Genomic DNA, 27215 nt, shown 5'->3' with positions numbered 1-27215 from the left:
GCCCTGGCTGTTTTGGAACTTGCACTGTAGACCGGGCTGGCTTCAAACTCACAGAGATCTACCTACCTTTGCCTCCCGAGTACTGGGATTAAAGGCATGTGCTACTACTGCCTGGTCTGTAAATGCTTTTATATAGGATGTCTTTGAGCCAGAATTCAAAAGAGACACGTCACCTCAAGATTTCTTTATGCTTTATTGCCATATATATGATTAAATACTTTTCAAATCAGTATATTGGCCCATGAATTCCTAGGTGCTAATGGGTAGGCTGAAATCCCAATGTTAACAGTAAAGAAGAGAAGACCAAGAGTGATTTTTACCTGTCAGTTGTAGTTCATTGGAGTGTTCAAAAATATGTGTTAAGACTAACAGAAAGCAAACATTTTAATTACAAAAAAATTATATTACTACTTCATAATCATATAGTTATTTTGCTGGAATTTGAAATGGACAACATAAATAGGGACAAAACTTAGAAAATGACTGACTTTTTGAAATAGTAAGTCGAAAATGTTCTGTGTACTTTTTTTTTTTTCAACCTAGAGAATGACATTTTGAATAGCTCTGGAAATAGGAATATGTTCAATGATTTTTTCTTCTTTTAAAGGCCACCTAGACCAGGTACCCCAGACCTTTCTAAGGCAAAGGGTTCCTCTCCACCTTCAAGTAATATTGTGCAAGGACAGATTAAACAAGGTAAAATTAAATCTTACTAAGTAATTGACATGACATTTCTGCTGTAGAAACTGAGAAGGCATTGCTAATGTATAATCATAATATTTTGTTTGTCTCAGATTGTTAAAAGAGAGAAAAGTTGTTATATTCCAGATGTAAATATGGATAATTAAGATGTCAGTTAAAAATAAATCAGATTTATTTGGAAATTGATAACTGAGCATATTTCAGATAATTTTATTATATGGTCTTTGGACTAATTTGTATGTATTAGGACCACCTTAACTTGACAACAGTAGTTAACTGTGTGTATCATAAGTTTAGAAGTTATGCCTATTTTTAACTTTGCTTGGGAATGTTTGAAATCACAGATGTATGCTACAATTAGTGTTTTGCTGTTTTCTAGTGGTGTTGCTATTCACAAGTCATATGTCTATTAAATTGTTCTTTGTTTTTAAATAATAATATACCATAACTTCCATTTTCAACTTTTTCATTAGGGAGTAGGAGGGGAAAGGCTGAATTTCTCCTCCTATTGAAATTAATTCTAAAAATTTCTGTGAATTAAGATGCTCAGTTGTTCCAGAATGCGTCTTTCATAGCCGTGTAAAGATCAGGGTGAAGCATAGGCTGTATATAAAACAGATGAATTCTCTATTTAGACTTGACTCTTAGCTGCAAGAAAGCTCATCATGATATGAATGTACTCAAGCAACAGCCCTTCTGGAATTTCAAATAAAGGGGACCTAGTTAGCACCATCACAACTTTTCTGGTGACCACTCCCTTTTTTAATTTTTAAATTTTTTTTCACTTTCACACTATCCTATATTTAAATTCATAAACTTTATGATTTAATTTGCACTTTTTGAGATTTACTTGGGTTTAGTTCACTATATAGTATGTATATACATATATATGTATATGTATATATATTCTTTTCTATTTGGCCTCTACTATCAAATTTATTAGTTTTATTGCATTAGAACTATAGTTTGTTATTTTTATTGCTTGTGTATTATTCTGTTGAATGAATAGACCACAATTTATACGAATTTTCCCTATTTAGATTTTCTTCCAAGATGCCCTATATTGCATTAAGGAGATACCCCTATTTTCCTAATCTGTTGAAATTCTAATTTTACTATTAATAGATGTTAAATTTAGTCATATTTTCTTTCTGCATCTGTTGAAATGATATGATTGTCCTTGTTTTTTGTCTTTATAAGATAAAGAATATGACTTTTGGTTTGAAAAACACTTGGTATATAGATCACACTTTATCCTGATGGCTTACCCATCTTATAGATTATTAAATACAACTAGTAAAATTTTTTTTAAGACATGTGGTCTTCATGGGGATTTTAGGGTGTAGTTTCATTTCTGATAATGGTTTTCTGTAGCTGGTGACAAGGTAATGGCCACACAGAGTGAGTGAAAGGTGATCTGTTTCATTGGACTTTTTCGGAATGGTTTGTATAGATGAATATTACCTACTCTTTATTTGGATTGTCTGATCATTAAATTAGCTTGTAGGCCCGAAATTTTCTTTGTAGATTTTTAACTATGTATTTTAATTTTTACATATATTCAGGCATTCTGATTTTGTTTTATCATTTTCTTTAGTGAACTTTCTGTCAAATTTATCAGGCAAAAGGGTTTAGAAATTCTTAAAATTCCCCTTTTCATTTCCATTATTCATCTTCTATGTTTTTTAAATCCAGAGTGTCTAGTAGAAAACAATTTTTAGAATCTTCTCTAAGATCCGGCTATGCTTAATTGAATTCTATGATTTTTCTGCTTTCAAATTTTTTGATTTATAATTATTATCATCTTGCTATTTCTATTTTATATTCTATTTTAAATTCACTGAGGTTAATGACATGATTGTTGACCCTGATACCCTCATATTTGTTGCTGAAATTCCTTTCTGAATATTTCTTGGTGGCAACTCCCACATTTTTCTATTTTTGTACTTTTATTTGTTTTTATTTATCAATTGGTAATTTAGTGATGAGGTATTTAATTTTCCAGCATTTCCAAGATTTTCCAAGGAATTGTCTGGGTTCTCATTGATAATGAAATAACATTACTTCCATGAGTGGAATCCTTTGGAATTTTTCCGTTTTACTGTATTTACTTATTTAAAAATAATTGTGTATATTAGTGGCATGGGTGATTCAACATATTTATATATTTGGAATTGCTAAATCAAGCTAATTATCATTTGTATTACTTTACCAGTGTGCACACATACATATGTGGTTGTGTGTGTGTGTGTGTGTGTGTGTGTGTGCGCGTGTGTGTGTGTGTCTGTGCCTATGTTAGTGTGCGCGAGGTCTATCTTGGTGAATATACTCTGTGTATGTTAAGAAGTGTATAGTCTGGTGTTAGGTCTAGTATTTTATGAAGTCAAGTCAAGTTGTTCTGTGATAGTCAAATGTAATGTATAATTGATCGTTTTCTGCCTACTTAAGTAGATGAGATGATTGAAACCTGAAACCATAATTATTTATTTGCTTATGCTTCCTTATACTTCTGGAAGATTTTTTTCATGTTTATTTTTAAAACTCCCACAATAGGCACATAAATTTTTGGAACTATCATTCTTACTATTTTGTTATAAATAATCATCTTTATGCTTCCCGATACTTTTTTCTAAAATATACTACATTAATAATATTTAGCATCTTTAGTTACTATTTTAATCATATAACTTGCCCATCTTTTTGCCTTTTGTCTATTTGGGGCTTTGTATTTAAGTCATGTTTCTTATGTAGGCATCATGTAGTTATGTCTTGCTCTTTTATCCAATGTGGCTTTGATTACCAAGTATCTTTGATTCTGTTTTTTATTTCATAATTTTTTTGTGTGAATTTTGAAATTATTTTACACAGTGCTTCAAATATTTTTTCTCAGTGGTCTCATTATATGTATATTAGGCTGCTTAAAATTGCCTCATTTGTCAATGATGCCTTAAATTTTTAAAATGTTATTTAAATACTGAGTGTGTGTGTGTGTGTGTGTGTGTGTGTGTGTGTGTGTGTGTGTGTGTGTGTGTGTGTATTTCCATGTCCAGGTGTGCCATGGAGTAAATCTGGAAGTCAGAGGACAAATTACTGGAGATCTCAGGTCTTTAGCGTGGATGCACCTGCTTCTACCCACTAAACCCTCTTACCAGACTACTTTTGTGCCCCTATTTATTTAATTTCTATTATAGTAGTTTCAGCTTAATTAGTCATTTTTTATCAGGGTGTGAACTTTCTTTAATCTCATATTTATGTGTTTTTGTCCTGGGTAGTAATTTTTATATCTTTCCTATCTCACTTTGAATGTGCGGGGTTATCTAATTATTGTGTTATCTTTGCCTGTTCTGAGTTTGTTTTTAATTGTTCTTATTATGGACTATGCTTTCCTGCCTCTGTGAATTCTCATGCTTGATTAACATGACAGATGCATAAAATTTTGTCAGACAGCCGGTAGGTGGTGGCACGTGCCTTTAATCCCAGCACTCGGGAGGTAGAGGCAGGCATATCTCTGTGAATTCGAGGCCAGCCTGGTCAACAAAGCAAGTTACAGATCAGGCTCCAAAGCTACACAGAGAAACCCTGTCTTGAAAAAACTAAAAACAAAAAACAAAAAACAAAGAAACAAACAAAAAACGATACTGGGTATTTTGTATTCTTACAAACCTTCTGGATCTTTCTTTTAATCACCTTTGCATCTGAGCTTACTCCAGTCTTATGTGAGCGAATGATGACTCAGAGATTAAGTACTGTTACTTTATTTTTTTAGGATATTTTAAATTTATTTTTATTTTATGTATAAAAGTGTTTGCCTGAATATATGTAAGTGTGCCACATGTGTGCCTATTACCCACAGAGGCTAGAAGGGGGTTCTGGATCCTCCTGACCAAGAGTTACAGTTGGCTGTGAGCCACCGTGTGGCTGCTGGGAACTAAACTTGGGGTCCTCTGCAAGAGCAGCAAGTGCTTTTAACCACAGAGTCATTGCTCTAGCACAGCTACTATAGTTTTCAAATATGAGCTTCTTTTTTTAGTTTTATTTTAAATTTATTTATTATGTGTACAGTGTTCCACCTGCTTGTATGCCTGTAGACCAGAGGAGTGTACCAGATCTCATTACAGATGGTTATGAGCTATCATGTGGTTTCTAGGACCTTTGGAAGAGCAGGTAGTGCTCTTAACCGCCATCTCTTCAGCCCATGAACTTGTTGATATGTTATTGCCTTAACATTTATGCTTTTCATCATCATGGGATTGCTAATTCATTTTGAAATGGTAGGTTCTTAATTCTTTCTGTTGTCTGAATGTTTGCACACCCAGTTCCCATTAGTTATTTAATTCTCTCTCTAGAGGATTATTTGTTTTGGCCTATTGGTGTTTGATAGTTCAGTTATACATTGCTTCCTTATTTGTTACTCGATATCTAAGTAAACATGTCTGGATTATATTACCAAAATAAGGTTTTAATATAGTTCTGGAATCTCTACCATGATGTACAAATCTATGGTATGAATAGGTGATTTACCTAGAACTTACCATACATTGTGTTGTATGCTTATTTATGCCCTGAAATAATGGGTCATAACAATTATGGCCATAATTCCTAAAACCATTACTGTGACTTAAGACAGGGATTTATTTATGACTTGCAGGGTGTCCAGAAATAGTATGTTTCAAAAGTCCACAAAAACTTCAAATTTGTGTAAGTAATTATTTGTGGTAATTCTGCTTGCTTCAGCAATACACACTCTACATTTTAAGTTAGCATAACTGCTGCCATAATTTATTTATTTCTGTTGATTCAAAACCACAGCTTTCATCCTAAAGGGGGTAAGAGATAGTTTATTTTGGAGTGACTGCCCAGGAGCATGATTTAGGTTACCCCAAATTCCTTGTTCCAACATGAAGCAGTTTCATAGTTTATAGAACAAAGAAAGTTGTAAATCGAGGCAAGTTTAAAATATATTGCTACGTCATCAGAGTGATGGCTACAGAAAGATGAGGGAAGCTTTTCTATGGGCCCAGGATGATATCTGATGACATTCATATCTCGTGGTGTGGTGGAAGCTAGTGGTCTGCTGAGTTAGTAGATATCCAAAGGTTTCTTTCTATTATTCACAGGAGTTCAACAAAGAAATGGTCAAGGCAACTGTGATCCGTAGGGCTAGATGTAGGCCAGGATAAAGCAATGAGCCTCTGGCTTGCAGCACTCCAGTCTCCTCACACTTCTGAACTTCTAATCAGCTTTGTTTTTAAAATTAAATTAAGTTAGATAATTTATTTATTTTGTTGAAAATAGATTTTTTCATACAATATATTCTTATTGCAGTGGTTCCCCTTCTTAGATCTTCATACTTTGCCATCCACCCAAATCTATACCTTTCTCTCTCTCATTAGGATATCTACATCATCATCATCATCATAAATAAAACTAGACAAAATAAGAACAAACAAACCATAATGGACACAGCCTCTTTAAGGAGTTTTTACTCATAATTCCAACCTATCAGTCAAATAACAAAGTTAGGTTGCTTGGTGTGGTGCTGCCCATCTGCAGTCAGAGGCTGAGGTGGGGGAACACTGGCTTGTGGATAGTGTAGAATGTAAAAACAAAAGAAAACAAACAAACAAAGAAAAAACAAAGTTAGGTTGCTAACATTTTCAAGCATTTATAGTCTTGAAAAGTTAGTTTTCTGTGTACTTGTTGTCCTGAAACAATTGAAAGATATGTATAATCAAATTAGAAGATTAAATAACAACAAAATAACAGAGATCCTGGAAAAGAAGAATTTGTCTGGTGATGGTAACTGGATGTTTCAGAGTGACAGCTATTCAACAGATGGGGCAGAGTTGGGAGCTTTGTAATTCAGTGTATCTGTACATGCTACATGTTGTGCATTAGGAGACAGTCAACTTAGTCTATGGAAAATCACTGATTGACCAGAATTTATATCTGAATCCAGCAGGAAAATACTTAGGGATCCATATTACAATAGTGCCTTCATGGTTACTGTATACATGTTCATAATAGATTAGTCAGTACAGCTTTCTTTTATCTCTTCTGAACTAGGGCACATTAAGTGGGAATTTTTCGTGACAAAATACATTAGAAAAACAATTTAGGGTTTTGTTTTCACATTTTTATCACATTCATAGCAAAGTTGCTCCATTAATTGTGACATTTGCATGGGGCACTGAACATGTAGTCTCACTAGTCAGATGGGATGTTACAATATTTGATTTTATTTTGACTTTGTTTTTGTTTCTGATTTTTTTGACACATAGTCTTATATCGATCAGGTTTCCTTAAAGTTGCCATATAGTCTAGGATGACTTTGAGCTACTGATCCTTCTGTCCCTACCCCCTAAATCCTGGAATGACAGGCATATACCACCACTCTCAGGTATAATATTTAATTTTGTACTTCAGTTAGATCTTAGGAAAAGAGATAATTCCAAATTAATGACTTATCTCAAATACTCTGTGTTGATTTAAAAGATGAGTAGAATGTCCATTTACATAAGACATATAAAAGCACAGACATAAGGGAAGAGTGTAAAAAGAAAAATAATGCCAGACCTGGTGCAGAATGTCTTCATGGTGGGTATATGGCGGTTGGTGCTACAGGATTGTGATTTCTAAAGGTTTTTATTTGCCCCTTTACCTCTTTCCCTGTTCTCTTCCTCGTCTTCCTTCTCCCAATGCCCCTTCTCTCTCTTCCTTTTCTCTCCCTTCTCCCCACCATTATGATTACCATTAACATTTTAGTTAAGATTATTCATCATTAAATAATTGTATGTTTCCAGTGTTAAACTTTGAAAAACTTTACTTCCTTAAGCATTGCCTTTATTTTTCTATATTTTTAGATGTTCTTTTTTTTTTCTCCCTGTGAAAATGTAAGGGCTCTTTGTGCCTATAAACTACAAGACATTTGAGATTTAGACCAGTATGTAAAGAGCCTTTGTCATTCAAAGTGTTAATCTCTGTTGCATACATGTTACTCATATCACAATAGGAGTAGAAGAAAGGTGGAGTTTAGGATCAGCCTCAAATGAAAACTGACAAAAAAACTATCCAAACAGAAAGCATAGATATTATAATGTTGAAAGCATGTGTTAATGCTATTTAAAGAAAAGCTGGAGCAAATATTTACAGGCGTATCTTACACAAGTTTTCCATGGGATGGTAAGCAGTTGATGAGGCTCTGAACTACAATAGTATGTTCTTAAAGGATCTTCCCTAGCAAAATAATAGAGCTTATGTCTATTTAGCCTCTTTTCATTATGCAAGAAAAAGAAAATTGTAGATGGTAATGTGACTTTTTTACCTTAACAAGATGATCAAATATGATTTATGCTTAAACCTTCAGTATTCATCACAGAACTTTTCAGGTCTGTCGTTTATTACTAAACCTTGAATGCCTTATTTTGAGTGATATTTTTCTTATACTTTTCTATATGTAGACAGTTGTAAAAATGCTGTGACAAGAGTTTAATTTCTCAGTGAACTGTAAGCTTAAGCTTATTTCTAGATTTTGCCATTCCAGTTGTGAGACAGTGTGAGTTAAAAAAAAAAAATTTTATGTTGGTCCAGAGATTTTTAAAGCTTAGTAAATCTAATCCCTTAACTTTGTTACTTGGTTTGTAGCATCCTTAGGATTTATTAAAGTGTCAACATAAATGCCTGTTTCTGTTTCTATTAAACAAGACTCCAAAATTATAACACCAAGACTTTCCCCCCGCTCTTTTACAGATAGTCGAGGGGTTGAGCATCATGTCCTGAATATGTACTCAGACAGGTTTGCCAGCTGTGCTTCTATTTTTTTTTTTTTTTTTGAATACTCATACATTGAGGAAGCATCAAGGTTTAATACCATTTATTTAACATAGCAGCTAGAGATCAGTCACTACTGAACCTTTACTGGTTTATTTTGGACTTTCTCACCCTCTTATTCTAGTATACCTATAGGGTTGGGGTGAAATCAAGCAGAATTAATACAGACTTTTCAGAGACTCTGAGAAGGGAGGGTTAGCTGGGCGATAGTGCAGCCAGATGTATTATATATAAACAATTTCCTCTAAGCACACTTAATGCAAACAACAATAATAAATATTTTAAAATTTGACATCACAGAAGTTTCTACTGTTAGGGTCCCCCAGAGCAGACCTGGAGTACATATTCAGCATTTTTGGTGGCATGAAGTTCAGCCACAGGGGGGCATCCCCCTTTCCTGGCAGTACTTATGAGCTTTTTACATGGGGAGGTAAATGTTATACAAGCTTTTTTAAACTGAATTTGTAATTAAATAGTGAAGAGGAATTTAAATATAAAATTATTCAGGGATTGTATTAAGTATGTTGTATTCTTTTTAAGATTATCATGGTACTTTTAGATATTATGATATATAATTAATAAATGTAACACAAAATAGTCATAATAAACAAAATCCAAGTCTGTCATAATAAAAAAGCATTGCAGTTTTCCACATAAAAGTTCCACGGGTAGGAGAAGTATGGAGCTAGTTTCTATTCTTTTACTGTTCACAGACGTCTTTTAGTTCTCCTGGTCACCTCACACGTGTCTGAGTGACATTCGTGTGAAAATTATAAAAAAAGTTGTTTTCCTGCAGCTGTCCCGTCATAACAAAAGAACTTCACTGCATGAAAAGCAAACATATCATCCAGCAGACAATGCCTGATCCGCTCAGGAGCCCAAACCCACTGCTGCTCAGTGACAAAAGAAAGGAGAGGGATTAATTTGAAGATGCTTGTGCATGACATATGCTAATTTTTCATAGGAAGGAAGTGTCAACTGATGACCTCTAAATCTTAACATTGACCCCCAGTTGTAGAATGTGTATGCCATAAGGTCCTTGGGCTTTTTCATATGATAATTTAAGCTGCAACATTTTCCTAGGAGTACAACTTTTTTGGTTCGGGGGAGGGGATTGATTCGTCCTTTGTATAAGAATTACATAGTTCGTGGTTGTTTTAGTGCATATGTTTTTAAAATGAATGTAACTGTATTAAAATTCTTCCAAGAAGAGTTCAATGTAACATACTGTGTATGTCCTTTACAAGTTGGTACATTTGAAATTGAGTTCTTATGTATATGTAGAGAATCAAAATGCCATTTAGTATTCTTTTGAGATATTTAAAAATAGTTTACACATAATATTAGAGAATAAGCTGTTCGAAAAATACGATCAACAGTATGAAGGCCACATAAAGTTTTATCTGTCATATATTTTAAAGGCTGAATTACATTTCTGATAATTCTTAAGGTAGTTTTTTGTTTTGTTTTGTTTTGTGGTTATGTTTTTTCTAAGATTTGCTTTATTGTGGATGTATAATATAAAAAAGGCCTTGGCTTTCAGAGGAAGTTGAACTACATTGAGATGCACCTTCTCTGTAGTACTTTCTAATGAGCATTCCCTTCCAATTAAAACATCATTTTTTAGTTGTATGTTCACTATATTTTGCTAACTTTATTTTCATTCTTCACTAATACTGAGCTTTTTTTCAGAAACTGCTGTACCTCAATTCTTTCCTCTTTATTTCTCCTATTTTTCTCTGCAAGTCGCTGCACCTGTCGTTTCTGCTCGGTCTGATGCTGATCACTCTGGCTCTGCCTCTGCCTCTCCTGCTTTACACACCTGTTTCTTAGTAAATGAAGGTATTCTCTCTCACTTTGTATCAACTGCCTTTCTGGCTCTGCTTTGGCCTGATCAACTTATTCTTTTTTTATCTGATTTATACCTCCATCTGCTTTATTTTGTGTGAGTCCTGAGGTTCCCATTTTGTGACTTTATTTGGTGAACTCAATGCCAGGTGCTAAATGTAAATACTCTGATGTTCCCTCCTGCCTAGAGAAAACCATGTCTGCCATCACCTACACAGCTATAGGAGAGCAAGGACACTAAGCTTGCTTGTGAAGTCTTGGTTAAAAGGTGGATTGTTTGTCATTGTGGTTTTTGCCATTTGATGTGTGGCATTAGTAATCATAAACTTATTTAACACTTACAATTAGTGTATGAGAGACAGTGTGCTGTCTTTACACAACCATATACTCCTGTATTTCTGCTTCAGGCAGAGGCAGAGTTCTGTAATTTAAGACTTTGGACTGAGTTGGACTAGAATATCCTTGTTGTATAGTTACACAAATGGAAAATAATTTTGGAACTCTGAGATTGCAAATGGAATATGCAAACATTTGCTGTTTTTATTCTCTTAGCATCATTTAAACCTGGAATGTAATGGAACTCGTGAGTTCTATGTTACACATTTTTTCCAGTATGGTCTCGACCTTTACTAGTTTGTGTAAAATAAAAAGGAGGAACTTTACAAAATCTAAAATATCACTGAAAATGATTTTCACTCTTCACCAAAGCTAATATTGAAAGGCTCTTCAAACAAAGGGACTGTTAGATTGCTTGTGAAGCCCAGAACACCTGTTGCAAGTAGTACTCCCCAGGGAAAAAAGAACAGAACTCAAAATGGCAATATCATTGTCTCTTTGGTTTCCCTGTCAGAGGACAATGCTAAACTTTGAATGTGAAGACTGGATTGAAATAATTAGAATAATATTTGTTGAGCCATTTAAAAAAATTCATTAATTTAAAGTATGTTGTAGGGCTTTTGTAAGAATCATGTGTTAAAGCTCACTCATTAATAGTTGTATAAGTCATATCTGTGAAACACTAAAACATATTAAGAAATTACTCATTAGAGATATATATGTATCTATATATGTATATATCATATGTTATAAATTTCAGTATGAAATGTGTGTCCGTCACCTAAATTAAATTGTTATTAGTTGATGAGACTTTCTTTACTGAATGGATGACTCTAAGTAGGTGACTTGTTTCTCTTTTTAACAACTTTAGAGATTACGTTATATTTTATCATAGATTTTTGTTATTAATTTAGAATATGGTTTTATTTCTTTCAGAACATAGAACTGTTTAATTTCTATGCTCAAGATAATATATTATAAATGACAGCGAATTTTCTTGATTATTTGTCTTTAGATGTTATTCTTGAGAAAAAAATGGCAAAATACTGTGAACCAATAATGACCTCATAGATAATTCATTATATATACAGTTTTGCACACTTGTGAAATAATTCATAAAATCTGTATACTATTATAGTGGTAGATAGCACATGTCTTTCTCAAATAATTAGATTTCATATCAAGGATCAGACTTTTGAAAAAAATAACTTGATTTTCTTTAAGTTAGAATTAGTGATGTTTAACACTGTAAATTTTGGAATGTCAAGTTTTTAATTGTGTGGAATGTCATCATTCAGTTTTCCTTTAAAAATTGACATTTTTCTATTTTAGTTTTGATTGTGACTAAGTTTCTGATTCATAGTAAGAGAGGGTGTCTGTAACTATCTTAATTAAAACCCCTGACAAAGAAGGGAAGGCACCCCATTTGTCTGGTATGTTGGCAGCACACAGATGGCCATACTGTAAGTGACTGAACCTATGATGGATATCTGTGTGAATGCCCTTTTACATGGCAACAAGTTCACATGTCTAGATAGCTTTCACATGTATTTGTTTCTATCCTTTCCCATCTTCTAATATGTTTATTTTAGAAAATGTTTCTAGAAATATGTTTTCTTTGAAAATTTGGCAAAACTTTGTGTTTTGTTTTTATTGGTTTTAAAATCTTCAGTTTTCATTGGTCACCAAATACATGACTGAGGGATGATGTACATTTCATGACATTTTGGTACATACTAGTATTAAATGAAAATGATTTATAGAATAATTCCATAGACCTTTGTTTTGATGAATATATATAAATAAAAACTTTATGCTTACTGGAGAATACCCAGATGTCTAACATATTTGCTGTATGTCGCCTCTTGATAGGATGGAGCCAGTTAGCTGCCATGCACTGTGTTATGCTGCCTGACCTCCTGGGGCTGGATAAATTTAGGCCTCCCCTTCTGGAGATGCTAGCTCGAAGATGGCAAGATCGATGCTTGGAGGTAAGTGTTGGGGATATAAGGAAGATAAAGATACCCCAGTGAATAATAATAATGTATTTCTCATCTGTTGTTATCACTTACTCATTCCATTGTGGAAGAATATGGATTCAAGATTTCCATGTTTTACATCCTTTGTTTCTATAGTAAACAGTAAATGTTTTAGCTTATTTATTTAATTTTGAAAAATTCATTGAGTGTTTCGTTACAAGTTTGACACACCTTCTAGAATTATCTCTTAAGTATTGGTTTCCATAGAGATAATGCACTCACATGACAAGGACATATAACCACCTCCCCCATTATTGTATATTCAGAACAATCCCTTCCATTGAATTCCGTGTAGTTAGCGGCCAATGGAAGGTTCTGTGTTCTAGTAAAACAAGACCATCTTTGGAGTTAAAATAGAGCTGGATTAAATGTCGGTGACAGTGGTTACTTACTTTGTAACCCTGGATACTTTGCTTACACTATTTGGAGATCATTTATAAAGTAGAGACAACAGAGTAATTCTCATGAGAATTCACATGTTAGTAGGCAGTTTTGCTGTGTGAACATCATAGATTGTGTGTATGTATGTATACTCAATAAATGGCTATGATGTCACTGAGAGATAACTTAATAGGACCTCTGTATATCTGGCCTATTGCTGTCTGAAGCATCATCATACTTAAGCTATTTGCCTGTTGTGGTCTCACTTGAGTGAACTCTAAACAGAACTGAAGTATACTCAAGTTTTCATTAAATAATCTTTTAATTCACTTTATAAAACAATATATTTGTAAAGAATGCTTTACTCAAACTCTTTCTTTAGATGAAGCTGAGTTATCCCTTAAGTTATAAATAGTTAATAAATTATATAAATTGCTTGATACTTTCCTTAAAAATAGACTAGCTTCTTTGAGCTTATGCCTGTGGTATTTCTGCTAAGCAAAACTAAAATTAGACTGCAAAATAAAAAAGTTGCATAGCCAATTGAAAAAAAATTGATATGATTTTGAAAAATGACTCCCTCTATAGAACTGAAAGAGGTTACATAAGAATCTATTAACCCATTTTGTTTGTGTCTCGGTATATGTGAATCGTGTGGATTTATACCTATTGGATTGTGTAAAAGATCAATGCTTGAGGCAATGTTGATATGATAAAGTAGATAACAAATATTAAAAAGGCTTGGCTAAATGTAAATTTCAAATCAAGAAATAATTTTTTGGAGACCTCTGTCATTTCTCTGGCCTGTTGACTCAAATATTATTATTCAGTGAATGGCTTTAACATATTTGCCTGCCCTCATCCCCTTCCCTTAGCTCCAGGCAAAATTGTAGTATATAAAGAATTTACTAGATAAGGTTAAGTTTCTTTTGGGTATTAGGGAAAACAATTTACTACTCCTAACACTGATTTTTTTTTAAATAAAACAATAATAGTTACATGGAAAATTAATAATTGAAGATGCTGTATTAGGGTATAAGAATGCTTTTGAAAATAAAGTTTTAAACATAAAGCTGAATAAACATCTTTCTATAAGTTTAGAAATATTTTCATTAGTTTAAAATTTTAAATGACAGCATATTGTACGATGTGTAGGATGCTATCATTTAATTACATTATTTCATAGCTACTCGCTTCCTTATTTGACTTAGAGTTTTTGTCATGTAAGTAAATATGCTTTCTGTGCATTCTGATTTTATGTCACTATGAATTTTCTGGTTTGTGGACATCACTTCACCAACTGACGTGCTTTCTTTTTTTCTCATTTGTTTCTGTGCTTTTCTTAGGTGAGAGAGGCTGCGCAGGCCCTGCTTTTGGCAGAGCTGAGAAGAATTGAGCAGGCAGGACGGAAAGAAACTATTGATACCTGGGCTCCTTATTTACCTCAATATATGGACCATGTCATATCACGTAAGAATATTCATGTTTTTCTGAAAACCTTGGGTGACTTTGTGGGAAGAGTACCAGACTCGGAAGTGTTTACACTTTGTGACATGAGCAAAAGTGAGAAGAAGGGGCCTTAAATCCTGCTCTTTTGTTTGAATCAAAACAAAAGAGTTTGGAGTATGACAGTTAAATTGAACAAGATATAACAAATATCAAAATACCCATTAATGATCTGGCTCATTATGAAACTAATTCCCAATAATAAAAGCAATCCCTGCCTTATTTAACCCTAGCTTTTTCCTCTGCCTGTTGTTTTGTTGGCCTTGTAGTTTCCACTTGGTCCGTATTGATCTTGTGTTATGAAGTGCAGAGACCTTTAAATGAACTTTACACGAATACTTGAAAAACAGAGATCTAGTAAAGTTACACCTGTGTACAGTAGGAAAACAGAAAAATTATCAAGAGTTATGGCTGATGAATCTTTCAAATAACTCTTTTTTGAACAAATTGGGAAACATTGCATTTTGGGGGAACTTTGTTGAAAATACAACTTTTGTCTTCATACTGTTAGCTTAAGTGCTTACAGGGAAAAGATTGTATTTGCTAGCATAATTTTTTTCTCTCCGATAAAAATGTTTGTCCTCAGTTTACTTGTTTTTTCTAAAAATGTTAATAATTAAAATTTTATTTTGATTTATGTTAGTTACAAGCTATTTCTAGCTTTTAACATAAAGTCTTAATTAAAAAAGTATTTTACTATGACATTTGGCCAGGATTTTAAACAGTCTTTCTCTACTGATGATTGCTTGTGTAGAGAGGTACTTACCTATGTCATACCCACATGTTATTCTAGCATTGTATGCATTGTTCAAGAAGCGAAGCAAAAGTAAGATTTTAAATGTTGTTAACTGTTAGAGCTGACTTGGTTGCCAGATCAGCCTGTGCTGACCTGTGCTGCTTAATTAGGCATGTGACCTGGGGGACTTTACTAAAGCTTTATTAGCCTCAATCTTTTTCAGTTAAAAGTCAAGATGATAGGAGACTTTATAGAGTTGTGATGGGCATGGAGTGAGCTGACCCTTGTTAAGTGTACAGACTGGGACCTAGATCACAGTGAGCATTATTGATTTTTTTAAGTAAATAAATACTTGAGACAAGTGTGGTCACATGTGCACATGACTAATGCACCAAGGGATAACAATTCTAATTAAAATTTTTGTCTATTTGAGAACCTAGATATTTACTGAGTGAATTTGTAAAACATTTTAAACAAAAAGATATTAAGTTATAAACAACAGCATCGACAGTAGCAACAACAAAAACAACAACAGAAACAAACCCCCCAAATCTAGGGACTCAGCAGAGTTTTATTTTATTTTTTTTCTGCTTCCTGTCCTCTGTGATATGGACTATTCAGCTCTCCTATGCCCTCCTTGCTATGACTGATTGCCATTCCTGAAGCCATAAGCTAATAAACTTTCCTTCCCTAAAGAAAAAATAACTTAGGATCTCTAACATATGTGTACTTTTTAAAGACAGTAGCCTTAAAATTCTTTTGATAATTTTTAAATAAAAAATTTAGGGCTAGGGGCTGTAATTTAGTAGTAGAGTGCTTGCCTATTTCTGTCCCTAGCACTGCAAAATAAAATATCAATACATTAAGAACAAAAAATAAATTTAAAAAATGTAAAAGTAAGTTTGCAGAATATGCAAACAGCTAAAAAAGAAAGAAAAGTAAAACCCTCCAACTTTGGAATTTGTAATAAGTAACCTCAGACATGTGCCCTGTTCCTGATGTGTGTGTTAACTTTAGAAAGTAGATTCTGGTGGTTAGCTGTGTCATAAGCCTTCCTGAATAAATGTACTCAAGGGTCTAGGGAGATGCTTGGTTGGTAATGCACTTTCCATGCAAGCATGAGGACATGGTGTGTTGCTGTAATTCTTTCCCTGGAGAAGCAGAGGCAGGGGGATCATTGGTGCACTAACCCAATCAGTGAACTTTATATTTAGTGAGAAATCTTGTCTGAAAAATAATGCGAAGATCTATTAAGGAAGATGCTTCATATTGTCCTCTGCCCTTAACATAGGGCTTTTTAAATTTACTCCTATGTACATTGGCATTTTGCCTTTGTGTATATCTGTGTGAGGTTGTCGGATCCCCTGGAACTGGCATTACAGACAGTTGTGAGCTGCCTTGTGGGTGCTGGGAATTGAACCCTGGCCCTTTGGAAGAGCAGCCAGTACTTTTTTTGGTTTTTCGAGACAGGTTTCTCTGTGTAGCTTTGGAGCCTTTCCTGGCACTCACTCTGGAGACCAGGCTGGCCTTGAACTCACAGAGATCTGCCTGCCTCTGCCTCCTGAGTGCTGGGATTAAAGGTGTGCGCCACCAACACCCGGCAAGCAGCCAGTACTCTTAACCACTGAGCCATACCTCCAGCCCAGGTCTGTGCTTTTTAATGTAATCATTTTGATAACAAGGTAAAGTAGATACTGTTGTTGTCATACCTTGTACTTTTTCTTTCACATGAGGTAGTAGACTGTGGTAACTGAAAAATTTTCTGAAGTTTCTTCAGTCATGTAAGTGACTGCTAAACTACAAAGCTCATTTTTTTTTTTAACCCTCTCTTTATTCTATTTGGTTTACGTCAGCATTCTTAGATCTTAACTGAGGGTAAATGTATAAGAATAAATAGACTAGACACCTGGATGGCCTGGTACTACTATAAAATGGTGTCTTTGCCACTCATGTTTGCTTAACTGCAACATAAAATGAAGCAGAAAAGTAACTGTTAGGAAAGTGCTCTCTGGCATTTCTTGTTATAGTTTAAATGTAGTTTGCTCTTAATTAAACATAAAGTTTTTGTTGTGTAATTAAATCTTTTTTTACTTAAGTATTTTTGAGTACTTCAAAAGTTATGTGAATCACCTAAAATTTGAATTATATCTGCTATTGTTATTTGTGTGTGTGTGCAAGAATAGACATGCATTCTACTAAACGTAACTAAAACCTCACACATTATCAACTTTTGATTCAGTGTGTTAATCAATTCTGGAACTGTAATGCTGAGTATAGAACTAGTTTTATACTTTACTTTCTTTTATTGAGAGCTTTCTGTTTTAACAAAAGGGAATCAAGCTAAAGGAATAGGGACTCTGAATGTATTAAAGGAGAAGAAAGTGTTTAACAAATGAGGAATGACCAGATAGGGTTGTTGAGTGGATTTTCTGTCCTAGGGGATCAAAAGGTTATGGAGCCAGCTGGTGGACAGCCCTTAACCTGGATCTCAGCCCACACCTGCTGTCCACCTGCTTGCAGTGAAGTCTCTTCCATTGCTGTCAGTGTTTGTGGAGATGACCATCAGTGTGAGTTTTAAAGCATTGTTTTCCAACAGAAGCTATTTCCTAGTCACTGAAATAGAGAACATGTTAAACAATATATATGGAAAGTACACCCTCACCAGCAATTGTCTTATAATTTAACCACCCTATGTATTTAAAGATATGCAACAATTATACAAGCAATATTGGAAGTACCTAAGTTATGCCTGCTTTTTGTAGAAGAGTACCATATTTATTACTTATTTTTCTGAAATCCAGAAAAGGTTCTTCTTGCAGAGCTCTTGGGCCATCATAACCTTTTATCTTTGAGATCCAGGTTAAGTAGTTAGCAGTTAGCAGCTTCTGCTAAGTTCACTGTCAGGAAGGGATTGGGCTGAGAATAAAACCATGTCAATCGGCCATGTTGATAATACCCTCTGTATTTTATGTAGGTATGGTGTATAATAGCCCAATAAAATGCTTTTTGTGGGTTTGTGTGGCAAGAAAGGACATGATGGGCCAAGGCCATGTGCTTGCTTTTCTTGGGGCTCATGAGAGCATTAGTAGAAACCCTTGGCAGAGCACCCAGAATAGTACATAATACAGGTTGTGAGCACAGTCAGCTCAGCCCTTTCTCTACTTGTTGTGGTACTTTTGTTTTCCTTATCCTGCTGCCTCAGCATTCATTTAAATTTATATCTCCCAGGCATCTTGGTAGTAGACTAGCAGTCACTTGGGAAGAAAAAGCATCAGCAGTCTGCCTTAACTGATAGCCACAAATTTTCATGAGACCCCAAAGGCCTCAATTATTGAATGGCAGGAGACTTTTGTTTCAGGTGATGTAGTTTTACCTTGACCCAGTCTGGAATCATTGTTTCATCCTTTGTAAATATCAAAATATGTAAATTTTTGTTTCCAACTCTTTGGTAGGATATTTAAGGGTAGTTGCCCTTTGTTTCCTCTCCTAATGCTAAATACAGCATTCATTCTGCAACACTGTCTTAGGGAAATATTGTACACCTTTTCTTTTCTAAGTCATCATTTGTGTGTGTGCTATAACTTTTATGTTCCAATACATCTTTATAGAATTCTAATAATTTTGCTAAGGATGGATTAATGTTATTTCTTGAAACTTTTAAATTACAGTGTAAATAAAGATAAATACTGCCTGAGATTTATTTTAAATTAAAGATGTTTTGCAGAACCTACTTTTATATATTTCTTACTTGTGACATTCTACATGTAGCATTTTGATAATTGACTTTTTTATGAGGTCAAGCACCTGCTGGTTTATGAAATATGCCCACATTTGCCCTTCATTCCAGTCGGTGACTTCTCTGAAGTAAATGCTGATGGGTCCTGATTTCTTCTGGCCTGTAATACAGTTTGACCTTAAGGGGCATTAGGTCACAGGCGTAATTATTTCTCATACATTGTAGTCTGCTTGCTCACAGTGCTCATCTCTTCCAGCTTCAGAAACATTAGACACATAAGATTCACCATCATTATATATATGAAAAATCTCTTCTAATGAGTACCTGCTGTGATTTTCTACACTTCTGGCCATTGCAGTATTAATTTGTAAGGTTATCTTTCCAGATATTGATAGAAAAATGTGTAACACATTGTGTTTAATACATATTGATGTTATCAGAAACCTTAGTCCTTTGTTCTTTTTGAGTCCCTGCTGTTTTAGCTTCTTTTTATGTTAGCTTGCCTGGATCAGGCTCCTCGTTTACTCAGCCTTGGAAACAATAGGATTTCTTTGTTCAACAAAAGATACTCTTAGTAAATGTTTTAGAGTTGACTTCCAAAAAACCCTCTTCTTAACCTAGAATTGAGTTTCGTTTCTGGTAATTATAAAGTCACTCTGGGCACAAATGTGGATGGACCAACAATAGACGTGAAGATAAGATGGTGATGTATGTGTCAGATGTATGGAAAGTGTAGATGGTGAAATATCCCTTATGTTAGTGTGTTCTCTAGTGGGCAGATAGTGCTAGGATTTGTGGTGAGAAGAAGGTGGGAGAAACAAGGAAGGGGTTTGACACATTTGATTTAATTGAATCTGGCTCCAGCTCTCAAAGGCCTTCAACTACACAGCCTCCCTCCCCTTCCCTTTCTCCCTTTCTATGTTCTCTCTTTTCTTTACATCTGTCTTGCATGTTTGGAACTTTCAGATAGAACCATGTTAGTGGAGTAGTTTTTCTGGATACTGAGAATTTTTTAAATCACTAAATAGATGCTCAGGATATTTATATAAATAATAATTTGTATAAATAAAAAACATTTAAACTAAGCAGAGGCTATCATTTCTGGACATGCTTTGAAATGACTACCTCTTGATGAAGACATCTTTGGTTAGTGTGCCTCTTGCATTTCAGGTTATATTTCTTAGAAGTTTCCCTTCTCTGTCTTTTTATTGGTTAGTAAATGTGATGAATTTTTATTGCTGTTGAGCGGTTTCATATCATTGCTGATGGCTTCTTTCCTGATTTCTGATTTGCTGTTTGCACTACTGTGGGAATAGAGAAGCCAGGTAATCAAGCTTGTTCTAGTTAAATTTTGGTAATGGTGAGCTGGCCAAGAATGAAGGCTGGGAGATGGAAGCTACCTGGCAGAGCTTTAGAGTAAGCACCTTGTGGGGCCTTCACTCTATGCCTGCTGGGGTCACCTTTGGGTCTGGGGGTTGTGACATTCTGAGTGTGACATTCTGAGTTAAGTAATAGTATACTAACTAAAAATGGTAAAATAAAGGGCTAATTATTTGGTTAAATACTTCTTAAAATTCCTGTTTTATAAAACATTTAGGATGAAAAGGAATGGTTCTTTCAGTATTATCTGAAGAAACTGTAGTCACATTACACTGAGTTCTATATGTATAAGCCTTTTCTGTGTCTGGGTGGCAGAAAGGCTTTGTCTACAGATGAACTATATTTATTCAAAGTATATTAAACATTGCATTTGCTTACAGTGTTTCATTGGGAATTAGGTATTTGTACCTCCATTTTCTTCTAGAATGTCAGAGGAGTTAAGCTTAATTTTAAGCATCCTAGACTGATCATGTATTTAACAACAATAAATGATTCTGCCTTGATGAGGGATGTCCTTCTGTATGCTGTGAATATATCTTTCTTTTATTGGTTTATGAATAAAGTTGTTTTGGCCAATGGACAGGCTGGATGTAGCCAGGCAGTAAGTATAGGTGGGGCTGCCAGACTAGGAGAATTCTGGAAGAAGGAATGCAGAGAGTGATTCACCAGAAAGATGCCATGTAGATACTAGGATGCCTGGGCATTCTCCAGTAAGCCAAGACCATGTGAAAATACATAGATATCTGTTATGGGCTAATAATTAAGAGAGAGCTAGCCAGTAAGATGCCTAAGCCATCGGACAAACAGTTTATAATTAATATAAGCCTCTGTGTTTTTATTTGGGACTAAACAGCTGTGGGACTGGGCAGGATAGAAACTTCATCTACACTGCCTACCTGTATTTGGTCACCAACCTAATGGAATTTCTACTTAAAGAGCCATAGACATTTGACATTTTTTGAGGCATTACTTAATATTCTTGTGATTTTCTTTTTATGTATTTAATAGTCTTGGGAGCTAGAGTAGTGAAATGGCCAGTTAAAAATGAAAGCATTTTTGTGTAGGTTGGTTATTCAGACTTACTTGAATCAATAAAAAAGAAACTGTGTAATCAAGTGGCGTGGGCTGGGAACTCGGCAGCGTTAGTTGAGTGAGTGCATGCTTCTGAGGATCAACACTGTCCCCTGTGGGAGCCCCTGACAGTTTACCACAGTATGGAACAAAGGAAGGTGTGAAAGATGTGGAATTCAACCATGTCTTCCTAGTAGAGCAGTGAGGAAGTATGGGCCTTCTTACACATCTCTCCCCATGTCATTCCATTTGGGTCTCTCCTGCAGAGCTATTTCACCTGAAGGGCTTATAATAATTTTGATAATTTCCTCCTTTTTCTCCTTCACAAGTCTGCCATATGTTTGCCCCTGTCTTTATTTCTTCAATGCAATACAGCCAAGCTCCTTGCAGATCTGCAGTCTATGATCAGACACCTTGGAAGTGCACCTGGCTTTCTGGGAGATATGTGTGCACTTTTACCACTTTGCTGTAAGCATGGAAGCACTTAAACCTGTGGAGACTATTTTATAAAAAAGAGCTGCCCATTCAACCTTTGACACAGTCTTTTGAAAGTGATGTTTAAATGGAAATGCCTGGTAATATCTTCAGCTGAGATTCTAGTGGCCTTTGCAATAATAAATGATCTAATATCACTCACTACAAAGAAGGTGGTATTGATTTGTGCCATCACTCACTTGCTCATTTGCAGAGTAATGCTAATGGATATAAGGTAAAGACATTCCTGTGAACACTGGAGCATGTTTCTGTAATAAAGCAAGTGTTCCAGTAAGGTTTTAAATATAAATTTTGACTGAGAGAGTTCCCTATAGGCTTATTTATTTGCATATTTGGTCCCCAGTTGGTGGAACTGTGTTGGAAGGATTGGGAGGTGTGGCCTTGTGGAAGGAGGTATGCCCTTGGGAGTTGGCTGTGATGTTTCAAAAGTCAACACCATTCTCAGTTAATTCTCTCTGTCTGCCTCCTACTTGGGGATAAGGCTGTAAGCCTGCTGCTGTGTTTTCAGCCATGATCATAATAGTTGCTAATGGTAGTTTTTGTTCTAGTATTTACACATTGTGGGATTAAAGTTCTCCAACTATACTAAATATCTTTGCCTAATACCTTTCTGTCCTTCTCCTACTGCTTTTTTTTAAAAATACAATATTCTGCCCTTTATTATTCTCTAGTGATGCTGCTCTTCTGACTTACTGCATTTACTGTATCAAATATATCTTGATATGAATATGTATTAAATGGTTCATTGTACATGACATTTTCAGACTTTGTTAATATTTTTAGCACTTCTAGCACACAAACATAAAGAAAAAGATTTCTTTTTGTTTAAACACCCGAATTGACCCCAGCAAGATTGAGATTGATCTGGTTTCTTTCAGCCTCTTAAATGCCAATCCAGTCATCTGTAACAGTACTTAGTGTTTTTGTAATTTTCCTGTACATGGTTTCTGTTTCTTGTATAAAACTTACCCATCACTTAAGGTTTTTCTTTGCTTGATTTGGAGATGAAAACAACCACAATCACCTCTTGTTATTGCTTGTTTTTAAAAACTTGTCCCATAGTCGATGTCAAGTCTGTAGTCATGGTTCTCATTTATAATCTTGTGGAGGGACTTTATAATTGGCTGGAAAAGATGGTGAGACTTACATTAGAAAGGTTCTTAGACTAAAGAACGTCCAGCTGAAGAATGGATGTGGAAGAGGATGCATGGTTCTTCATTCACGGACATGTCTAATGATTTCAAAACATGATTAAACTCCATCTTTGGGCCTGGGGTGCTAATGGTCCTTTTGTTGCTAATGAAGAGGCTGGAGTTTGGTTCTCAACACACATCAGATCACAGCTCTGCAGCCCCAGCTCCAGGCTTCCTGTGGCACCTCACTCATACATACAAATCTCTCTCTCTCTCTCTCTCTCTCTCTCTCTCTCTCTCTCTCTCTCTCTCTCTCTCACACACACACACACACACACACACACACACACACACACACACACACACACACTTAAAAATAATAAAAAAAAGGATTTAAAAAAGGATTCCCTTAAAAACTATATCTGTTTTAGTAATTAAGTATAATTAGATCACTTCAGGCATAGCTTATAGGTACAAAGATATAAATTAGCTTATTTTTAGTTATATTAATACCTTAGAAAGGAAGAAGGCTTTTCTTACTCATTGGTAGGCTATGTCTAGAATAGATTACTCACATTTTTTCTCTAGATTTTTTATTTAAATTAGAAACAATTTTATTTTATATATCAATCCCAGTTCCCTCTCCCTCCCATCCTCCCATGCCCACCTAGCAACTCCCCATCCCATCCCCCTTCTGCTCCCCAGGGAGGGTGAAGCCTTCCATGGGGGATCATCAAAGTCTGTGGCATCATTTGGGACAGGGCCTAGGCCCACCCCCATGTGTCTAGACTGAGAGAGTAACCCTCTATGTGGAATGGGCTCCCAATGTCATTTGTATACTGGGGATAAATACTGTTCTACTACCAGAGGCCCTAGACTGCCCAGGCCTCCTAACTGACACCCACGTTCAGGGGGTCTGGTTCAGTCCTATGCTGGTTTTCCAGCTGTTCATCTGGGGACCATGAGCTCTCAGACTTTTAAAACTCCTTTTCTTTTCTTTTCTTTCTTTTTTTTTTTTTTGAAACAGAATCACTAAGTAGCTCTAGCTAACCTGAAATTTGCTATGCAGACAATTCTGGCCTCAAACACACTAAGATCAGCCAGCCTTTGCCCTCCATTGTCCACAGTAATGTGATTAAAGGCATGCACCACTATATTTAGCTTAAACAGTTTTTCTTTAATTAAAAATTTGTCTGCCCTTAAGTAAGGCTTTGTTTTCAAAACAAATACTGTCATGATCAGAAACATAAACTGGGGGTAACTAAACATTCAGATCTAGATGATATAGCACTTGGATCCTTAAAACTGTCATGGCTTTTCATACCCTTAGGGTCACTTTCATAAACTATAACAATCATACTATTTCTATATTCTCACCAGTAGTGAACATAAAATGAATTTCTTCATTTTTCTTTTACTCCTCCCTTTAATTATCAGTTATCTTAAAAGGCATGATGTGTTATTGAGGTTTTGATTTCTACTTTCCTAATTACTAATCATGTTTAGCATCTTTTCATGTATTTGTTGGACACTTTGGAAGTGTAATTTTTGTGTTCATTGACCACTTAAAAATTATGTTGGTCTTTATTGTTGTTGCATTTTAACCATTTTTTTTTTGAGACATGAAGCTCTAGCTGACTTAGAACTCACTATGTACGCTTAGATGGCCTTGAACTTGCAGTAATGTTCTTAGCTTTTCTGGGATCATGGATCACACATAATCCTCATCTAAGAGTTATTTAAATTTGTTGTATATTAACTTCTTATCAGATGATTTGAAAATAGTCTACCTCTTTCCATAGCTTCCTTTCTTGCTCATGACTGTGTCAGTGCACAGGTGGTTTACTTATTTGTAGGGTTTTTGCATGTTCTTTTAGTATCATATCTAAGAAATCATTGATCCCATGAAGCTTTTCTCTTGTTTTCTTCTAGAAACTTTATAGATTTAGGTCTTAACATTTAGATATTTGAACCATTTGAGTTCATTTTTATATGTGATATAAACTCAGAAGTCAACTTAAACTCTTGCTTGTAGACACTATCTCGTTTTCCAAGCATATTTGTTGAATTGACTATACAGTCTTCTATGCCTCCTTTAATTTAATGTGACTCTCTCTCTCCCTCCCTCCCTCCCTCCCTCCCTCCCCTCCCTCCCTCCCTCCCTCCTCCCCCCTCCCTCCCTCCCTCCCCCTCCCTCCCTCCCTCTCTCTCTCTCTCTCTCCTCTCTCTCTCTTCTCTTCTCTCTCTCGTGTGTGTGTGTGTGTGTGTGTGTGTGTGTGTGTGTGTGTGTGTGTGTGTGTGTGTAAATAGCAACCCCATTTAGTTTTTGTCATTAACCATAAATTGAAATTTGAGATATTCTTATCTGTCCTCATCTTTTAAAAGAAATATTTAATACATCATTTTGTTATGTTTGGCTTTTTAAGTTGACATTTTGGTTGATGGGCATTGTGGTTTTATCTAATCTTTTGGCATTATGTACAGGATGAAAGTGAATAAACCCATTCATGTCTTCATTTTTTGATAGTTTATCTTAAGTATATTCCTAGAAGTGAAACTTCTGAGTTTAAAGATAAATGCATGTATGCCTTTTCCAGTTTTTTCCCCACATGGATTTGATTGTTTTGCACTTTCAACAGTGGTATATGTGAGATGTTGTCTTCTTGCACTCTTTACAGCTGAACACATTGGTAAACTCTTTGAATCTTTTATCTGTGTCAGATGAGAAATGAAATACCATTTTTGTTTCATTTTTACTTTTTGTTAGGAGTTATACTTACTCAGTATATTTTCATTTGAGCCTTATGAATTTGTTTTAAAGTGCCAGTTCATAGCCCTAGCTCTTTCTGTAATAGTTTTAAGTAATTCTGTATCTATAAGTTTAAAATATTATCTATTTTATTATATTTTTTATTTTATTTCTGGGCTCATAAGCATATAGAGTTGTAGAGGAAGAGTGATGGCCAGCCCAAGAAAATGGCTCAGCAGGTAAACTTCTTGCTTCTCATGATTGATGACCCGAGTTTGATCATAGGAATATATGTAAGTGAGGAAGACATTAACCATTTTCACAGAGTTGTCTCTGATCTCCACAGTGTATGGTGGCATGCATGCTCACCTAGCAGACACCTGACACACTCACAAGTGCATATGCACATACATGCGTGTTCGAGAGCTCGCACAACACACACACACACACACACACACACACACACACACACACACACACACAGAGTTAACACAAATTATAAAAAACGTGGCTGTCTAATTTAAAGATACTTTGTTTTTCTTCGAAGAGTGGGCTTCAAAAGTAAATTTTGCATCCTCTTTTTCTATTGAAGTATCTTGGTTATGATAGTGCTTGTGTGCCTAGTCATTATTCTTTCTATAACTTTGTTTTGCAAGCTAATTCTTAAAGAGCTCCTCCAAAGGCAGTGATGAGTGCTGCCTTAGTTAATTTAACTTTTCATTCTCCTCTAAATAATGAGTTAGATATGAATAGCTTTTAGAATGAATTGTGAGATTTAATTAGTGTAATGTAGGAGAATACTAACATGCTCCTATAGATGCATTATGCTCATTACAGAGCATGAGTTTGATGTCTGCAGTCGTTTGATTCCACTTTGTCATCTTTCTAGACTGAATTAACTGTATTTCATAGACCTGCTTATTTAGTTTTCTCGGAGGTATCACTTCACTGGTTTCTTTATGTTCCATCTAAGAAGATATATTTATATTTTATACAATAATCTATTTCATTGTGATCTGAGGCTACTCAGTCTTCATACAAATAAATGCATACAAGTATTCCACTGATAATATCTTCTTGGGGTTAAGATTGAAAGACCCCGAAGGGATACTTTCGTAGAGGGAGACCCACACACCCAGGAATCAGCGAGGCCACGAACTGGATGTAAAAAACAAGAGGCTTTATTGGAGACGCAGGTACCTGGGGCGACTTAGCTTCTGTGTGGCTAAGCGCGCCCGCCCCAAGGGAAAGGCGTCCTTATATAGGGAAAAAG

The 27215-nt window shown here is 35.1% G+C and overlaps 1 protein-coding gene across 3 annotated transcripts in view; it reads left to right on the top strand.

Moving 5' to 3' along the window:
* Wdr7 (WD repeat domain 7) overlaps window positions 1-27215 on the top strand; it is a 267663-nt gene that overhangs the window by 68243 nt on the left and 172205 nt on the right. For all 3 annotated transcript variants that reach the window (XM_027402761.1, XM_027402760.2, XM_035440121.1), the window contains 3 exons: window positions 608-696; window positions 12589-12707; window positions 14483-14606. In XM_027402761.1, the coding sequence (XP_027258562.1) occupies window positions 608-696; window positions 12589-12707; window positions 14483-14606 (332 nt within the window). The remainder of the gene's footprint in view (window positions 1-607; window positions 697-12588; window positions 12708-14482; window positions 14607-27215) is intronic.

Source organism: Cricetulus griseus, chromosome 2, assembly GCF_003668045.3.
Source record: "Cricetulus griseus strain 17A/GY chromosome 2, alternate assembly CriGri-PICRH-1.0, whole genome shotgun sequence".
NCBI classification, from domain to species: Eukaryota; Metazoa; Chordata; class Mammalia; order Rodentia; family Cricetidae; genus Cricetulus; species Cricetulus griseus.
This window is presented reverse-complemented; position numbering and strand designations above follow the sequence as displayed.